At 31.0% G+C, this 16636-nt stretch overlaps 3 protein-coding genes across 7 annotated transcripts in view; 1 reads left to right on the top strand and 2 right to left on the bottom strand.

Annotated features, from left to right (window-relative positions):
• The window catches only part of LOC140049485 (protein unc-80 homolog), an 88652-nt gene that overhangs the window by 20398 nt on the left and 51618 nt on the right, over positions 1-16636 (top strand). The gene's annotated exons all lie outside the window — the stretch shown is intronic.
• On the bottom strand, positions 5869-7149 carry LOC140048874 (uncharacterized). Its single transcript, XM_072093678.1, has 2 exons — positions 7084-7149; positions 5869-6900 (listed from the first exon to the last, which is right to left on the bottom strand). Exons 1-2 carry the CDS (start codon positions 7147-7149, stop codon positions 6598-6600), a joined length of 369 nt encoding a protein of 122 aa, XP_071949779.1. The 3' UTR covers positions 5869-6597.
• LOC140048872 (uncharacterized) lies at positions 6884-8863 on the bottom strand. The gene is made up of 2 exons (XM_072093677.1): positions 8843-8863; positions 6884-8134 (listed from the first exon to the last, which is right to left on the bottom strand). The coding sequence occupies exons 1-2, from the start codon at positions 8861-8863 to the stop codon at positions 7193-7195; spliced, it is 963 nt and encodes a 320-aa protein (XP_071949778.1). The 3' UTR covers positions 6884-7192.

Genomic DNA, 16636 nt, shown 5'->3' with positions numbered 1-16636 from the left:
CTGAATTATAGCACACAACATTTTTTGATCCACTATTTCAGAATTCAAAATGGAGAAAAAAGCCGAATATTCAATTGGTAAACATTAAAATGAAGAAAAAATAATTGTCATGTGATCACAAAATCAACAAATCAAATGGAATTATAATATCAGACATATAGTTAGATAAAACCAAGTTCTGATTGGATAAGAAATCTGAATTATAGCACACAACAAACATTTTTTGATCCACTATTTCAGAATTCAAAATGGAGAAAAAAGCCGAATATTCAATTGGTAAATATTAAAATGGAGAAAAAATAATTGTCATGTGATCACAAAATCAACAAAATCAACAAATCAAATGAAATTATAATATCAGACATATAATTAGATAAAACCAAGTTCTAATTGGATAAGAAATCTGAATTATAGCACACAACAAACATTTTTTGATCCACTATTTCAGAATTCAAATTTGCATTTTCAATTGAACGCAAATAACATTGTATTGATATTGTAAAGTATGCATCTCAGTCGTAAAATGGCAACGTGATAATTAACCAATTCAAATATAATGTGTACCTACTTACCAGCGTGTGCGTTAAAGTATTCCATACTTGAGATTTTAGTGTCAAAGTCTGCAGTTAAAGCGAATTCAGCATGTTTTGACACATTAGTGCACAGGTATTTTATTTTTGACAGATAGATGTGGGGAGGTGTTTTAGTGGGTAGAAAATCATTATGAAATAATTATTATTTTCAGCAAAATAATACCTTTTATTTGTAAATTTGCCTTTTTTCAAAATGTTCAAAAATAAAAAAACAGAAACTGACCGTACTAGGTTTTCTCGAGTTGCATTGGACAAATTTGTTTAAAGACTTATTTAAGCTTATTTTAATAAACAAAGCTTCAATAAATCCTCTTTTTCTAAATAATTGATGTACATCCATTAAAACCAAAAAGAGAATTTATAATCATCATTAATTTATAAATCAAAACCAGTTTGGGCTTTCAAAATTTTAAACAAGTCTGCCTGTAGCATTACGTTTAAATCAAATCAATTGGATAATATCAGCATCATCGTCAATATTAATCCGTCTTAATGCCGGCGGCAGGTGGTCGATGCGTCTCCCTCGGGAAAGTTGATGGAATCAATGTAAAGATAACTAGGATATTGATACCATGTATGAATCAGGATTTGCTATGTAGTGTTCAGACAGTCGAATTTGATTTGATCAAAAGGCTTGGTAAAGGGTTTGTGAGGAAGAAGTTGAAATATTGAATTTTAAAAGTGGTAGAAAAATAATTGGGGGTATCAGAGAATCAGTGATATAATTTAACATTTATGCTTAGAAGGGAAACACTTAAAAAATTCTCCTATCTATAAAGTGAATATTGCTTGAGGGAATTTCAAAATATCTATCACAACTAACAATTCACTTTTATATTTTTCATAAACTGCTGATTGGTATTAAAACAATTTAGAAACTAGCTAATATTTGTTATATTAATTGTAATTTTTGAAAATAGAATTGTGTTTTTTTGTCAAGCAACTTATTTTTCATTAATTTACTAAAAAGTTTCTTGATTGGTAGATTGGTGGCTAATTTTTAAAGTTAAAGTTTTGCTTTTAAATTAAATTTTAATTAAATTTCTAGCTATACATAAATTTATACCAAATTGTAACACACAAAAAATAAAAACAAAAACAAGTCAAAATATACCTCCATTTTTAATAACTAGTAAAATACAACAATATAATTTAAATATCCACATAATGTAATTATAATAATCAATTTAAGTAGTTGTATTCATTTATTACAACAGCTGTAACCTACTACTAATGACAGTTAGAGGATGTACAGACTTTAAGCCAGATTTTGTTATCTGCAAATGTATTATTAACTCACTGTGGGCGCAAGATATTTTGCATTGCAGATTTTCATTTGAAATTCAGCCGTAAGGTATGGCTGGAACATAACATGAAAGCAATGACTTTGAAATTAAACCATGTAGTTATATAATAATATCCACAGAAATTACGATTCTCTTGGTTGTCGTTAAATTTATGAAAATATATTTTTAAACGTCAACATGTTATTCATATAGGAACGGTAATGTTATGGAAAAGGAAGGTTAAAATTGTGAGTTTTGTAAGAATATATTCAAGTACATTTGAGAATACTTGCGAAAAAATTCGCAAGTAGTTCTTGGGTGGGACGTCAGAGTAGGGCAAAAATATCTAATCACTCAACTCCCTGACGCAAAACTACAATTACAATATATTCAAGCTAGCAATTTTTATATCACTTCTCAATTATAGGTATTAGATGTAATAATGGTATTTCAGTCTAGAAAAAAATTCCAATTAGTTCCAATAGTTTCATCTGACTTTTATGAGGTAAACCAAAGAGTATTTGTACTGTAACGTCAAGGCTTTGTCTGATGAAGATTAAATGTGATCAAAAGCTACAATAAACATTTTATTTGGTAATTAACTTTCCTAAAAAAGATAAAATAAATGTGGTTAGTTCAACAAAAGACAAAAAGGATCAATAAATGTACTGTATATGAAAAGATGAAAATACAAATACATTTATTGATTTAGAAATAGAAAATGGAATTGTACTCCTATATATTATTATTTATTATAATCTAGTAAATAAGAAGTGAATAATGTCAAATAGAAATGTGAGTTAATTGAAGAGAAAGCATCCAGTAACTATTGGAAATGAAAGGCTATTTAACCTTATTCAGATTTGCAATGTCAATTTGGTAAAATCAATAAATCCATTGATTCTGCTGGCAGTGCACTTGTTGTGAAATCTAATTAAAAACATGATTGTATGAATAAATAACCCGCGACTGTACTCGTCAATAATTTACGTAAGCCGAGTTTCAGATGTTCATCTTACTAAGCATGTGAATTAAGTTCCGCTTGGCTGATTAATATTCTAATGATAGATTAAACTATTTAAACCGGTCAGAGGTATTTTAATTCTCATCGCTTGCTCTTAAATTTCACAGACTGTTAGATTGGTGAAGTAGTTTCTTTCTTCCAGATGAGTTCAATCAATAATTTAATTGAAATTAAAATCCTGATTTCACAGATTTAAATTATTTATATTGTAATGTGTTAAATACATATTAATCTAATCCCGAGATGAATAAATTGAGAAACATGCATAATGGGTTAACAATGGAAAAATATTCATTTAAAATATGATAAGCGAATCAGATAATTGTCAATAAGATGTATTGTCCCCAAAAACATGAAAATTACGATTTTATGAAAGAGACTTTGAATATGCCATTTTACAGTTTTAATAAATTAATCTCTTTCACAGATATATATATATATATATATACAACTGAGGACTGGTGCAGTTCCGCCGTACCACGCCGAGAATGTTAAAGAGTCGCTATCCAATTGAGTTCGAACAATACCATGAAAGCCCCAGTTGTCTAATGTTTAGGACATCTGCATATCAAGCAGGCGGTCCGAGTTCGATTCTCGGTTGGGGCGACTTTTTCTCATTCTCACAGATTTCCTCATCTTTATCGTTTCAAATTAATTAATTAAATATATATATATAAATCCAAAGGCAAATTACTGAAAAAATGACAATGCTGTGGGTATCAGTGGCTGGATCTCAATGGAGATACAAAAATAAAAAGCGAAAAGCTAAATCAAAACGATAAAGTAAACAGCCAGAAAAGTTAGCAGAGCTTTCGGGCAACACTAGCCCTTCATCAGTGCAAGTGAAGGAATTTGGATAACGTCAGAGTATAAAGCTGGCAAGTGCTGCCTGGGTGGACAGGAATATATATATATATATATATATATATATATAAAATCCATTGACTTCCAGTCAATTTGACTATTTTTTTCTTTAAATTACAGCTTTTTTCAGGCAAATAATTTTTTTCCAATTAATTTTTTTGGTCGAAGTGAATACCGTAATTATTATGTGACATTAAAATAAAAAATTTAACAAATGTTTTTTTCAGGAAGACAATATTATCTTTAAATGAACATTTGTTTTTATTTTGCATATAGCTTGATGGAGCATCATTTTAACTGAACACTTTATACATTTCGTGATATGATAAAAATATAGCCAGCTCATTTTAATATAATATAATATAACTAAAGAACCTGACCGGCATATTTCAATGATAACAATTTCATAAAAGAAGTTGTATGCTGTCCACATACATACATTCTAACAGACAATATTAATTTGATTGTTGAACTAAAGATATTAATGACATTAAAAATATGAGTGTAATAATATTGATAATAAATGCCTTTCATTCATTCATGATTTTTTCAAATGACAGGCTATAATTTAGGGATGGAATGTTAAATATGATTATAAAATCATTTCATAGTATTAAAAAAAAAAACAATGGATAAAATTAAGGATATACAAAATAAAGAAACTCAAATAATCAAAAATGTTAATAAAAAAAGGCTGACATATAACAAACATGACAATTATAATCGAACATACAAGAATTAAATCATATGAATGAAGATACCTGGACATTTATTAATTCATAACTAATACTGTACACATCTGCATCTACCGCGCTCTCAATGGAGAATCCCCAAAGGAATATGTAGATGAGATGTTGTGATAATCAGCTTAATAATATGTTTCAACGATATGTTTATAGGCTGGAATAAATAGAGAGAAAACATACTGTAATTTGTACTAGTTTATTAATTAAACAGAAAACCAAACAAATAAAAGGTGGATTGTGCCAAAGTGATTGCAAACTGCCATGAGTATAGTGACATTCAATAGGGCTTCAGAGGCCAGAGCTCACCTGGCAAAGTTGCAGTGTATTATATATACATCACTTTTACTAATAAACTAATACAATTGTCTAGCTATTTTATTTTATTGATTTGGTTAATAGCTTCTTGCTTTATATATTTTGCATCTCCATTGAGGTGGTCCAGCCACTGATTCACATTAAAATTCAAATTATCTTTATATATCTTTCTGGAAATTCATTGCTCGTTTGTATAAATATATAACAATATAATAGGTAAAAATGTACAGATCAAGAAGATATAGACAACATCAAACAGACTGAAAAAAAGAAATTTAAATACCCACAGCACATTTTTCAGTAATTTGCCTTTGGACTTATACATACTTTGTACAAAAGTTTTAATTGATATTTCTACAAATGCTTTAAACACTTTCATAAACCCAGCCTATGTCATCATCAAGAATAAATTAATAAATATACATTATTTTATTTATTATCTATCATTTCATTTGTGTTGTATAAACATTATATTTGTCAGATATAGGTTAGTCCTTCACTTAGCTTAATCAATACATTAAGGTAATTGCATGTAATGTGTACATAACATCAAAGCTCAGAGAGGGCAATTAACAAACAATGCTGAAGTAAAATTCAGCAGAATTTGCACATTACTGTAATAATATAAGGTTCATATCTTTTGAAAGCTTTCTATCTAGAAGGTAATTACCAAAGTATCTAGTGTTGATCTTCTTCTCAGGTCCAGAAAATATTGTCCCTGAAGAAAAATATAATTCCTTCAGAGAATCTCAAATTTTATACTCCACCTATCATCATCATTTTAGCTATTCATCCCACTGCTGATCAAAGTTGTGAACACACAGTTTCTGTCCAGCTTCCATCTAGAATATGCCAACAAATGCTACAACTTTCTCCATTTGGTTTTTGCTATTCATCAGTCTTTCGAATACATGAATACATCAGCAATACTATATAATATAATAATAATATCTACACTGTAGATATAAATTAAACATTATACATCTGGTTTGCTCGAGAATAACATGAGTACGGTACATTTTATTTTGGAAAAGTTAGGTTTGGTATTGATCATTGCACATATATGAACATGGTAATTCTATCTCGTAGTATCATTCAAGTGATTTTGTTTAAATTATTGGTAACTTGATCGGTTTCATTTACTGACATTAATTATTAGTTTGCCACTATCATGATAATCAAAAGTCAACCTAATATCATAACAAGTCAATATCGACTATCAGAGAAGGTATAGCAGTTTCAAACAAGTATCTTAAGAAATATGATATGCAACATCAAATACATATATTACTTAATGAGTGGTAAACAGTGTAGGAGGCTCTTGATTTAGAAAACTATAGATATTTGGAAAAATGTTGTTATTATTGAATTGAAAATCATCAACATCCTCCCTTTTATCACCATCCTCCCTCTCATCACCATCCTCCCTCTCATCAACATCCCTCTCATCAACATCCCCCTATCATCAACATCTTTCCTCTCATCAACATCCTCCCTCTCATCAGCATCCTACCTCTCATCATCATCCCCCCTATCATCAACATCCTTCCACTCATCAGCATCCTCCCTCTCATTAACATCATCCCTCTCATCATCATCCCCTATCATCAACATCCTCCCACTCATCAGCATCCTACCTCTCATTAACATCCCCTCTCTCATCAGCATCCTCCCTTTCATCAGAAACCTCCCTATCATCAGAATCCTCCCTCTTATCAACATCCTCCCTCTTATCAACATCCTCCCTCTTATCAACATCCTCCCTCTCATCAGCTTTCCCCACTTTCATCAGCAACCTCCCTCTCAACATCTTCCCTCTCATTAGCATCCTCCCTCTCAACATCTTCCCTGTCATCAACATCTTCCCTGTCATCAGCATCTTCCCTGTCATCAGCATCCTCCCTCTCATCATCAGCATCCTCCCTCTCATCATTAACATCCTTCCTCTCATCAGCAACCTCCCTCTCATCATTAACATCCTCCCTCTCATCAGAATCCTCCCTCTCATCAGCATCCTCCCTCTCATCAACATCTTCCCTTTTCTCAACATCTTCCCTCTCATTAAATCCCCTCTCTCATCAGCATCATCCCTCTCATTAACATCCCCTCTCTCATCAGCAACCTCCCTTTCATCAGAAACCTCCCTATCATCAGAATCCTCCCTCTTATCAACATCCTCCCTCCCATCAGCTTTCCCCACTCTCATCAGATATTCTCTCTCTTATCAGCATCCTCCCTCTCATCAGCATCCCTACTCTCATCAGCATCCTTCCTTTTATCAGCATCATTCCTCTCATTAGCATCCTCCCTCTCATTAGCATCCTCCCTCTCATCAGCATCCTCCCTCTCATCAGCATCCCCACTCTAATCAACATCCTTCCTCTCATCAACATCCTTCCTCTCATCAGCAACCTCCCTCTCATCATTAACATCCTCCCTCTCATCAGAATCCTCCCTCTCATCAACATCCTCCCTCTCATCAACATCCGCCCTCTCATCAACTTCCTCTCTCTCATTACCATCCTCTCTCTCATTACCATCCTTCCTCTCATCAACATCTTCCCTCTCATCAACATCTTCCCTCTCATCAGCAACCTTCCCTTCAATATCTTCCCTCTCATTAGCATCCTCCCTCTCATCAGCATCCTCCCGCTCATCAGCATCCCCACTTTCATCAGCAACCTCCCTCTCAACATCTTCCCTGTCATCAGCATCCTCCCTCTCATCATTAACATCGTCCCTCTCATCAACATCCTTCCTCTCATCAGCAACCTCCCTCTCATCATTAACATCCTCCCTCTCATCAGAATCCTCCCTCTCATCAGCATCCTCCCTCTCATCATTAACATCCTCCCTCTCATCAGCAACCTCCCTCTCATCATTAACATCCTCCCTCTCATCAGAATCCTCCCTCTCATCAGCATCCTCCCTCTCATCAACATCTTCCCTTTTCTCAACATCTTCCCTTTTCTCAACATCTTCCCTCTCATCAGAATCTTCCCTCTCATCAGTATCCTCCCTCTCATCAGTATCCTCCCTCTCATCAACATCTTCCCTTTTCTCAACATCTTCCCTCTCATCAGCATCCTCCCTCTCATCAGCATCCTCCCTCTCATCAGCATCCTCCCTCTCATCAGCATCCTCCCTCTCATCAACATCTTCCCTCTCATCAGCATCCTCACTCTCATCATCATCCTCACTCTCATCAACATCCTCACTCTCATCAACATCCTCCCTCTTATCAACATCCTCCTTCTCATCAGCATCCTCCCTCTCATCAGCATCCTCCTTCTCAACATCCTCCCTCTTATCAACATCCTCTTTCTCTTACTTCTTTATACTCTATTCCTACAAATCCTAGATGTTGAAAACCGAGTCATTTCTCAAGAGACAAAAAATATTTGTGTATCTCAAATTTTATGATTGCAGTACAATTATTATCATAAGCTTATCTCTGTTCTATTGAAATATGGCAAATCAGTTTTACCAGTAGATCAATATCAGCCTGTTCTCATATTAGATATAAATCATGCATTTCCCTCTTGGCTACTTTGTAATATTAATGTAATATTGTTTACAAAGTTCATCTCTAGTACAGAGATTTAATTAAATACAAGATGTGTGTTTCAGTTTAGCATCTAGTTCAGTTCCTTGTTGTGATTATTATGTAACAGTAATAAATGAAATAATTAAAAAATTTTCTCAAAGAAGATGAGAAAATGTGCGAGGTTAAAGGCCACCTCAAACTTGGATGTAAACAATGAACACAACATATTTAATTCAAAGTCGGCCGCAGCTAATCTAAGCTCCCTAATTATTGTAAACAATAACCACCATTATTATTTCCTGGTTATACCTCGTCGGAAATGTAATTTATTAAACACAGAGGGTGCCACTACATTGTATCATTTGACATACATAATGGAAGTACGTTATCTTCTCTGCACTACCCTATGATGTTCTATGACGTATACATGCAGTTTGAAAAATTTGTGTTGACAAGTTTCCAGTTACCTCAACACTCGTAGCCAACATGTTAATATCATCACCAACTTTCGAACATCACATTACTGTTCTGAAAATATTAGATATTGCTCTAGACAGTATAGCCAGAATTCATGGTTCAGTTGTGATAATTAGGTGTTCATATCTCCAAATAAATTATTATTATTATTATTTATAGAATAAAATGATCACCTATTGTTATTGTATCAAATACATTTTTTGTTATTGTTTATTTCTCCCTGTACAGATTGTGTTGTGTCAATTATCTCAAAAAGTTAAATGTCAATGATCACCAAAATTTCACAATATCTTATTTTATTTTGCTATTCTATTTGGTTTTTTTTTAAACATCCAAATTAATCATTTGTAAACTGTTTTGCCATTGGCAAGCATTAATAAATAATTATTGTATTTTCAATTTCATATTCATTTTACATTATGAATAGTCAAATATGAATTTAGAGAAATTCATGAATTTGACTTAAACAGGTTTTCGATATCGTAGTTATGAATAAATTTAAGAAAGTAATAACAGTCGATTGTTAAACCAGATTATCAGTTATTATGAAAACAGAATTTACAGTCTATGTACGGTAGTTGCACAAACCATACTTATTGGGTTCCATATACTGTAATATCATTGTAGTTGTTTATTTTATGTATGTTAGGAAGTGTTTGTCTATAGTTTTCTCAAAAACATCAAATATTTAACTACAGAAACTCAAAAACATCAAATATTTAACTACAGAAACTCAAAAACATCAAATATTTAACTACAGAAACTCAAAAACATCAAATATTTAACTACAGAAACTCAAAAACATCAAATATTTAACTACAGAAACTCAAAAACATCAAATATTTAACTACAGAAACTCAAAAACATCAAATATTTAACTACAGAAACTCAAAAACATCAAATATTTAACTACAGAAACACAAAAACATCAAATATTTAACTACAGAAACTCAAAAACATCAAATATTTAACTACAGAAACTCAAAAACATCAAATATTTAACTACAGAAACTCAAAAACATCAAATATTTAACTACAGAAACTCAAAAACATCAAATATTTAACTACAGAAAATTGTACAGCCAACCATTTTATTTTGGATGAAGCCTTGATCACCTCGATCTGTTTGAATAAACAAAGTCGTCTGCTAAATTTACCCAAAAAAGTCTCATAAAAATGTTTGTACAATTGCCTTTACGGTTAAGTTCAAGTTCAAAAAACATTTATTTGTTCAACAATGGCATTATACAGTATAATATATAGGTGTGTACATAAATAAAAACATTAGTAATAAGCCATCATTTTGGGTCTTCTCTAGAAGAAATCAAGTTTCTTGTCTCAAGAAAGACCCCAGAAACAATACACATACATTTAAACTAATACAATTTACTACATAAAATAATAAATAAAAACAAAAACGATACTTTCAGTGTACTACAATCATAATAATATTAAAATTAGTATAAAGAAATAAGATATTTTAAGTTAACCATGGAGGTATAACAAAGCTCTATAGTTAATTTTACCAAGCAATACCTGTTTTACCAATAGTTCTTGGTAAAACCATGGTCAAACTAACAGCATGAATAATCCAAGTGCAAACCAAGGATCTAGTTCCCATGACTTTAAGTAAATTTTTATTTTTCAAATCCACTGTGAAGAAGACATGTTTTTTTTTGTGGGTCAGACTCCAAACTTGAATCTTAGTAGACAAAACTAAAAGCAAACACTATGATTCTCAAATACAAAATACAAGTCTATTTATTTTTCATGTACCTTGTACCTTTCCATTTCCATATTAAGCATGTTGTACTGTCTAGATAAAGGTGTACATTTGAAATTCATTTATTAATGAATATATATAAACACATCAGGCACAGAACATTAATTCTAAACCACCTGGTGAATACTGAAATTTAATTAATTAATTTGAAACGATAAAGATGAGGAAAACTGAGAATGAGAAAAAGTCGCCCAAATCGAGACTCAAACCCCGAACCTTCTGCTTGATATGCAGATGTCCTAACCATTAGAACACTGGGACTTTCATGGTATTGTTCAAACTCGATTGGATAGCGACTCCTTAACATTGAACAGCACTATAGTCCCTCAATTGTATGCACGCCCACCAGAAATTTATATATGTATCCAATCTGCAGACAGTACTGTTTCGATCTTATTGATTGATTGATTGAATGATTGAAATTTATATTTATACTGGGTAACCTCTTCAGTCAAAGACTGGTCTCCCAGAGGGCCCAGTTGGTGATCAGTGGCTGTGATGTACTAATACACCGGGGTAACCCCTAATATTTAGATCTCGTCAGTGCAGCTCAGGTTTCGAAATGAAATGTACCGCAGAACTGGCACAATATATTGGCTGAGCCAGGTATGCGGGACATGGTACACCGATTATGAACACAAAGAGTGCACAAGCTCAACGAGCGTGCTTTGCAAAATGCTAATAGTATTCACAACAAAAATGCACCGTTTCGAAATGAAGAGTGCTCTACAAAACAACATACTATATATGTATATAGCAGAAAGTAGAGGAGCGTAATATCCAATTATTAATTGTCAATTAAAGTATATATATATATATATATATATATATATATATGTATATATACTTTAATTGACAATTGTGTTAATATAATTTGTACCAAATTCTTTTATTTCTTAAATGTCATCCAATTTGATGTGATTTAGATATAAATTAAAAATCTATATTATGAACTATTAGTTAAAAATCTGTGTTCATTTCCGGCACCATTAATGGAGAGTATGTGTTTTAAATTCATGTGTATAATCCATACTGTATATGATGTTTATTAATATTAATACATCAATGTTCCAATTGCTAATGTTGTATATATTTCATCTAATATTTCATTTAGACATTAATTTGCAATTTAATTTTGATCTGTAAGTTTCCCTAAACCAATTTGTGCTATAATCATATATTAATGCACTCTTCTCAAATGTTTATTCTACAAAGGCTTTGAAACTACAAAAATGAATTTTCTGTACAGTTTCATTGGCTGTACATGGCTGTAGTTAGTCTATTGTTATATTAGTGAATGTTGGAACATGATTACTGATTACTGTTACAGTCAATCTTAATAATGAAAATTTAGACTACCAGTAGTACTGTTTTAAAATGCATCTTTTTTCCACAAATTTTATATAAATTTGTCATGAAATGAATTACTGAATAAATAGGTAGATAGTAAAGTAAACATGTAGGTTGCATTATAATCTAATCTATATCTGTTTTACTTTATCGTTTTGTTTTAGCTTTTCGCTTTTTTTTGTATCTCCATTGAGATCCAGCCACTGATACCCACAGCATTGTCATTTTCAGTAATTTGCCTTTGGATTTATATATATATATATATTAATTATTAAGAATTGTGCTATAAAATATTGCTCTTAATTGTGTGTGAATATAAGAATTTCCCATCTTATCATTTCAAAGTTTTTGATATGAAAGGAATTCTTTATCAAATCAATAGAACATTTAAAAATAAAAGTTAAGGATTATCTTAGAATTAGAGCCTGTGATAGTGAATCAATGGTAAAGTAATATTTTAAATGTACCAGTATTTTTAAATATGTTTTTATGTATTCTAATTTTTTTGTCTTTGCTGTTTTTGTCTTTTCTTAATTTGTTATTGATGACCCCATTAGAAATAAGTCCCACATCGGGACTTTCATGGGCTATCCTGCATCTTTGTATCTGTCTTTTTAAATTAAAATGATATATTGTACTATAATAAACTGTGCATGTTTTAATGAGATGCAAATAAATCAAATCAAATCAAAATCTTAATATACAGAGCATGTGAATATAGTAGTACTGAATATTAAATATTTTATGGAATTAATTTATACATGTAAAGTTTAAACACTTTTAATTAGTTCTGTCTGAGATGTTATCCTAAAAGGCATTATATTTCTTGCCATTTTCATTACGCTCAGGTCAGCTATGACGTGTGTTTTAACGATGCTAACTGTTCCTTCATTCATTTACAGTGTCTTTGTACTTGCATCTGACGTAAATGTTTCTAAGCCAGCACATACATTACTCTGTGATTCACGTCAACTTTCGCTGATAATATAACCATTTCTATAAGCCTGAAAATACATTACCGTGCAATTCTTGTCTATTGTAAACAACGGCTTTAATGTTTATGTTCACCAGAACAGTAATTAAATGATTATTGTAACTGTTTGGATTATACAAGACACAGCTTTATCTTGTACATATTTAGCCATGTAGTCGGAGGTACACCTGGATTTAGAAATAAGGTTAAATTTTTTATTGAAAAAAAAAACAAAAGGAAATGAAGCAATAATTAAGTAAACTTAGTTTAAATTATACAAGGAATGATCTGTTGTTTTTTAAATGTTATATAAACTACAATATGTATGTATACTTAGATGTTAAATAAAGCTACCTTTTTTCTGGATTTTGAAGATTTGTACACCTAAATTAAATTTTAAAAGCTTTTTATATTTAAATGGTTTTTTAAAACTGGCAACAGCATAAGAAATGTTTGAAATATGCATGATACTAAAAGTAAAACTATACCTTTTATGTAAAATTTAAAACTGTTATAAATTTTCTGTCTCTTTTTACCATTTTGTGATTCGTTTCATATATCAGGCTTTTGAAAAAATATTTAATAATGAGAGAAACTGTCCAGTGATTACTGAAAACTAATAAATTGATTTATAAACAGTGCAGATGAGAAGAAAAGGCATCTCCAAGCATCTTCTCCTTAATATGCCTGCTTCTGCTGCCATCCTACCATCATGAAGTTTTACCATTAAACCTACATGGTATGGTTAACATCTGATTGGAATAACAACAAAATATACTATTTTTAGAACTCCTATGAATTTACATAGGGACATTCATTAAAAGTAAGATTTAATACAATACTATACTTGTGCATTCCGGCCATTGTGGTTATTTTCACATTGCTCTTTGAGAAAATATTGCCCAACATTAGAACACATACATGCATAATCAAGACGCTTCATTAACACCTTTATAATGTCTTTACATGCGATTTTAGATTACTGCCTCGTATATCAATCGTTAAAATTCACTATCATCCCTATGAATCCATTTGTTATCGTGATGATGAAAAAGATGAGCTGACAAGTTCCTTATATACGCTCCAATGAAGCCCAAATCCCATAGGTGTTTTGCGACTTGTTATTAGAGTTTGTTCATATTCTCGCGGTTTAATGATACATCTTAAATGGACATTACACATGATTACAAGTTTATTCCACTTTGACTGAATAATGTACTATACATTAAATGCGCTATACAATTATAGAAAGGTTTAATTTTGGTTTATCTTCTGGAAGAGAATAAAACACTAAATGTTTAGATTGAATGAATATTTCGGTGATATTAACCACCGTCATATCTGATCCCTGAACTAAAGTTCTTCTTGATTTTGCCATAAATATTTGTTTCTTCCAAATAAAGAGAAATAGTACATTTCCACTTACAGTAATGCCGACTCGTAAACAAATTAAACTGAGCCCTGTTCAGCTCAGTTCAGCCCTAAGGCTAGATAAAAAACTATGATCGATACACCAATACAGTAGGTCTAATTTAAGACTGATTTGAATGTTAATGTCAAAGTCAATGCCCGTTCAACTATGTTTTTATTTCAGACTTTACTCAAAATTGATTCTAATTTAGAAGATCTCCAGTATTTAACAAAATAGTCCTGGATGATGTTTTCAGTTGGTAAACAAAATACTATTTCATGCGATCACTGCAGTTGTATCAATTACAGTCTACAGTTCCCTTGAAAGTTAATTATAGTTATTGACTATTTATTAAATTTTCATTAAGACACAACAGAGAATAATAATAGAAAGATGAATGAACACTAAATGGAACCACACTTCTAATAATAGATCAATTAATTTGTAATGTGTTCAGTGAAGGCCGAAAATCATGATACAACAAGTTGTCCGCAACTTATTTTGACCTCCATCTGCACATTTTTGATGTTTTTATGTTTATTGTAATGTTTAAGTTATGTGTCTTTCTTATTTGTAATTTGTAATTTTTATCTTTTATTTTGAAATGTGTGGAGAAACTAATAAAACAAACAAACAAACAAACATGGATTGAATCATGATCTTTTGTGTAGAAAGAAACTATAAGAAAGAACTCTATTTAAGTAAAATATCTTTCACTACATTTTATGTTCACTTTTTTCTCATTCTCCCAGATTTCATCATCACATTAATTAATTTCCAGTATACCAACAGCGAGTTTCACAATGGCTGTAATATTACATATTATACTGTGTACGCTATTTCAGAAAACCACTTATATAGTAATATCGCTCAGCTTAATTTCTATCATGCCATGAAACATTTATATTTACCTAGATTGTAATCCAAGACTGTTTTTGTTGTTTTTATACTATTTTATGTTATCAATATCTGTTTTTTTAATATTTCAGTAATATAAAACTTTCTTAATTAATAAGTTATTTTATTAATTTACAGATTGTTGACTAATTTCAGTAATATCGCTCAGCTTAATTTCCATCATCCCATGAACAATTATATTTACCTAGATTGTAATCCGAAACTGCTTTAGTTGTTACTATTTTATGTTATCAATATCTGTTTTTTTATTTTTTTTCTTTATCAGTATTCTTAAACCTTCTTAATTAATAAAGCTATTTTATTAATTTACAGATTTCTGACTTATTTTAATAATATCGCTCAGCTTAATTTCATTAATATCATCCTATGAACAATTATATTTACCTAGATTGTAATCCAAGATGGGTTTTGTTATGTTAATAATACTATTTTATTATCAATATCTGGTTTTTTTTTAATCATTAATCCCAAACTTAAAAATTATTTAACCATTAGGTAATCTACTATTGCTTCACAAATGTCATCCACTGCTAGCAATATATTAGATGTTTACATTTTCATTAACTACATCAGGATGAACGAACTTTAAATGGATGCTTACGAGTTCGTCAGTTGTAGAACAAGCGCAATTTTATCAACCAGTAAAATATCAGCGTAATAATTATCCTGCTTCACTGCGACAGCATGTGATTGATGATACAGGCTGTTTCTATGACTGTTGTTTAATATAGCTTTCCATTGCCTTGCTTTCATAGAAAATTTATGCAGAGTTTGGTAAATTAGTATTATACTATATATACGTTTTTTTAGTAGCTCCAGATTTTCCGTACTATTATATGTACAGTATCTTCGCATATGGCATTTATCCATCCAGTATTGCAGGCAAATTAATACGTATCACATATGTATCACATGTGGCTCCTAGTGTTAAGGTTAGTGTTAGGTTAGGCTTATGGCCTATTTTACAGATGTCACATGTGATACATATGTGACACTGTATTACAGAACATGTCTATGATACTGGACAACTTATAGATACAGTACAGATAATATGCTACTAATAGGATCATCTCATAAGTATGTTTACTTCAGTCTTGGCTTGAGGGAAAATAGTTTATTACACTGATTTTTATTATGATGAATTTTTTTAGAAGATAGAATTTAAGACCACTACAATTAATTAAAAAAAGATATATTTAATAACATCTTTTAATAAAATATTATTAAAATCTATACTGTCTGATAAATTTTGGTTGTTTTTCTAAATAAATAATTTATGCATACTTTGTACCTGCTGGTTGTCGTTTGCCGTTTGAATCATTGCTGTTTTTGACACGCTAATTTCTCAT

This window comes from Antedon mediterranea, chromosome 5 (genome assembly GCF_964355755.1).
Source record: "Antedon mediterranea chromosome 5, ecAntMedi1.1, whole genome shotgun sequence".
Lineage (NCBI taxonomy): Eukaryota > Metazoa > Echinodermata > Crinoidea > Comatulida > Antedonidae > Antedon > Antedon mediterranea.
Note: the sequence above shows the minus strand (reverse complement) of the source record. Positions and strands in the feature narration are given on the sequence as shown.